Raw genomic sequence first — 3,703 nt, forward strand, 5'->3', positions numbered from 1 at the left:
TTTCCCTACGTGCCGAAAAACGAGGTGGCAGGGAAGAAGACTGGCGTGGCTGAACAGAGAGCTTTGCCTGGAACTCAGGGAGGAAAGAAGAATTTATGACCTTTGGAAGAAGGGGCAGGAAACTCCAGAGGACTACAAGGACACTGTGAGGTTATGCAGGGGGAAAATTAGAAGGGCTAAATCCCAACTAGAATTTACTTAATTTGGCTACTGCAGTAAAAGACAATAAAAATGTTTCTTTAAGTACATTCACAACAAAAGGAGGGCTAAGGAGAATCTCTGACCTTTATTGGATGTGAGGGGAAACACAGTGACAAAGGGCGAGGAAAAGGCTGAGGTATTTAATACCTTCGTTGCCTCAGTCTGTAACAGTAAGACCAATTGTTCTCTGGGTTCCCAGGCCCTGAGCTGGAAGACAGGGATGGGGAGCAGAATGAAGACGCCATAATCCAAGGGGAAATGGTGAGTGACCTGCTACACCACTCAGACACACACAAGTCTATGGGGCCAGATGGGATCCAGCCAAAGGTACCGAGGGAGCTTGTGGAAGTGTCTCACCAAGACACTTTCCATCATTTCTCAGCAGTCCTGTCTAACCGGGGAGGTCCCAGTTGACTGGAGGCTGGCAAATGTGATACTCATCTACAAGAAGGGCTGGAAGGAGGATCCAGGGAACTACAGGCCCATCAGCCTGACCTCGGTGCTGGGGAAGGTTATGGAGCAGATTGTCTTGAGTGTCATTATGCAGCATGTACAAGACAATAAGGTGATCAGGCCCAGTCAGCATGGGTTTATGAAAGGCAGGTCCTGCTTGACTAACCTGATCTTCCTCTATAACAAGGTGACCTGCTTAGTGGGTGAGGGAAGGGACGTGGATGTTGTTGACCTGGACTTTAGTAAAGCCTTTGAGTCTGTTTCCCACTGCATTCTCCTGGAGAAACTGGCTGCTCATGGCTTGGATGGGCATACTCTTCACTGGGTTAAAAACTGGCTGGAAGGCCAGGCCCAAAGAGTGGTGGTGAATGGAGTTACATCCAGTTGGTCACAAGTGATGTTCCCCAGGGCTCAGTACTGGGGCTGGTTCTCTTTAATATCTTTATCAATGACCTGGACGATGGGATTGAGCACACCCTCAATCAGTTTGCAGATGACACCAAGTTGGGAGGGAGTGTTGATCTGCTTGAGTGTAGGATGGCTCTGAAGAGGGATCTGGACAAGCTGGACTGATGGGCCAAGGCCAGTGGTATGAGGTTCAACAAGGCCAAGTGCCGGGTCCTGCACTTGGGTCACAACAACCCCATGCAGCGCTACAGGGTTGGGGAAAAGTGGCTGGAAAGCTGCTCGGCAGAAAAGGACCTGGGGGTGCTGGTCAACAACTGGTTGAGTAAGAGCCAGCAGTGTGCCCACGTGGCCAAGAAGGCCAACAGCATCCTGGCTTGTATCAGGAGTAGTGTGGCCAGCAGGACTAGGGGAGTGATTGTCCCCCTGTACTCAGCACGAGGCCCCACCTCGAATACTGTGTTCAGTTTTGGGTCCCTCACTACAGAAACGATGTTGACATTCTTGAGAGCGTCCAGCGAAGGGCAACAACGCTGGTGCGGGGTCTGGAGAACAAGTGCTATGAGGAGTGGCTGAGGGAACTGGGGTTGTTTAGCCTGGAGAAAATGAGGCTGAGGGGAGACCTTATTGCTCTCTACAACTACCTGAAAGGAGGTTGTAGAAAGGTGGGGGTCGGTCTCTTGTCCCAAGTAACAAGCGATAGGACAAGAGGAAATGGCCTGAAGTCGTGCCAGGGGATGTTTAGATTGGATATTAGGGAAAATTTCTTCCCCAAAACGGTTGTTAAGCATTGGAACAGGCTGCCCAGGGAAGTGGGGGAGTCGCCATCCCTGGAGGTATTTAAAAGACGTGTAGATGTGGTGCTGAGGGACATGGTTTAGTGGTGGACTTGGCAGTGTTAGGTTAACGGTTGGACTCAAGGGTCTTTTCCAAACTAAATGATTCTATGATTCTATCTAAATGCAATTGCTTATAGAAAATCTTCAAAATCTGTCAATTCCATTGAAGTTATGTTGTTGGAATGCCACTACTTTAAGTCATGGCATGCCCTCTTCTACTCCAACAAGCATCTGCACTGGAAAAATAGAGACAGAGGCTGAGAATGCTTCTATGCCAGAGGATTTGCAGACCAAAGCTGAGAGCAGTTTCCCTTGCTTTGGCTGAACAGCAAAGGCAGCAGGAGAGGGCTTGCAAGAACAGATCATACAACTTTCCTTTCCCTTGATACTCAGACAACAAAAAGATGGTTTGCGTGACGATCTGTCTTAATAAATGGATAAAATACGTGAGCAAAGCAGCTCCATGGGAATGGAGTGGCAGCAGGTAGATCTCTTCTATAGGCAGAAATAGTAGCATGTTGGAAGAGTTGGTGGCAACCAGGAACATGTGTCTGCTCTCCTGTGTTATTGTGGAATATAAAAAAAAATACTGGAATGAGGAAAAGGTTGTCAGACGTGATTATTACCAATGTTTTGTAAGCAGGATGTCCTGGTTTCAGCTGGGATAGAGTTAAATTTCTTCCTAGTAGCTGCTGTGTTTTGGGTTTAGTACAAGAATAATGTTGATAACACATATTGCTTCAGTTGTTACTAAGTAATGTTTATATAGCTAGACCAGGTTGCTCAAAGCCCCACCCAGCCTGGCCTTGGAACACCTCCAGGGATGGGGCAGCCACAGCTTCTCTGGGCAACCTGGGCCAGGGGCTCACCACTCTGACTGAAACATTTCTTCCTAATATCTAGTCTAAATATACCCTATTCCCATTTAAAACTGTCACCCCGTGTCCTTTCGCTCCATTCCCTGATAAAGGGTCCCTCCTCTCCCATCCTGTAGCCCCCTTTAGGGACTGGAAGGGGCTCTGAGGTCTCCCCGGAGCCTTCTCTTCTCCAGGCTGAACAACCCCAACTCTCTCAGCCTGTCCTCACAGCAGAGGGGCTCCAGCCCTGGGATCATCTTTGTGGCCTCCTCTGGACCCGCTCCAACAGGTCCCTGTCTTTCTTGTGCTGAGGGCCCGAGAGCTGGACACAGCATTGCAGGTGGGGTCTCATGAGAGCAGAGCAGAGGGGCAGAATCCCCTCCCTCACCCTGCTGGCCACACTGCTGGGGATGCAGCCCAGGATGCCGGTGGCTTTCTGGGCTGCGAGCACACATTACTGGCTCATGTTGAGCTTCTCATCGAGCAACACCCCCAAGTCCTTTTCCTCAGGGCTGCTCTCCATCCCTCCACCCCCAACCCGTGTGGATACCGGGGGCTGCCCCAACAAGTGCAGGACCCCGCACTCGGCCTCACTGAGCTTCATGCGGTTCCCATATCCTCCACAGCACCGTAACTCCCACGCAAGGCACATCCTTCCCAGAGTCTTCTGGATTTTTGCCCTTTAGGCTACAAGACACCCAGGACCGATTTCAGGAGTTGGAAATGCTGAAGGAAGGTTCACTTTTGGCCAAGTGTCAGCGCCCCTCGAGTTTTCAGTTACACGGTAGGGAGAGATATTGGCCGCTGGGATTCACCTGCCAGCTGACTGCTCGTTCCTTTTAATGAACTCCCCCTCGAGGAACGCCTCATGTCTGCGGCGGAGTCCCCGGGGAAACGCGGGGAGAAGCATCGTGGGCACCGGCCGCCCACCCGTCCCCTCAGCATCCC

General features: G+C 50.8%; 1 protein-coding gene across 1 annotated transcript in view; it reads right to left on the bottom strand.

The window, feature by feature from the left end:
- The window catches only part of CHRAC1 (chromatin accessibility complex 1), a 13,762-nt gene extending 10,355 nt beyond the window's left edge, over window positions 1–3,407 (bottom strand). Inside the window, exon 1 of the mRNA XM_009888179.1 lies at window positions 3,306–3,407. Coding sequence (XP_009886481.1) covers window positions 3,306–3,407 — 102 coding nt within the window. The remainder of the gene's footprint in view (window positions 1–3,305) is intronic.
- Window positions 3,408–3,703: the final 296 nt, after the last annotated feature.

The sequence above is a fragment of the Charadrius vociferus genome, unplaced genomic scaffold (genome assembly GCF_000708025.1).
Source record: "Charadrius vociferus isolate BGI_N301 unplaced genomic scaffold, ASM70802v2 scaffold276, whole genome shotgun sequence".
NCBI classification, from domain to species: Eukaryota; Metazoa; Chordata; class Aves; order Charadriiformes; family Charadriidae; genus Charadrius; species Charadrius vociferus.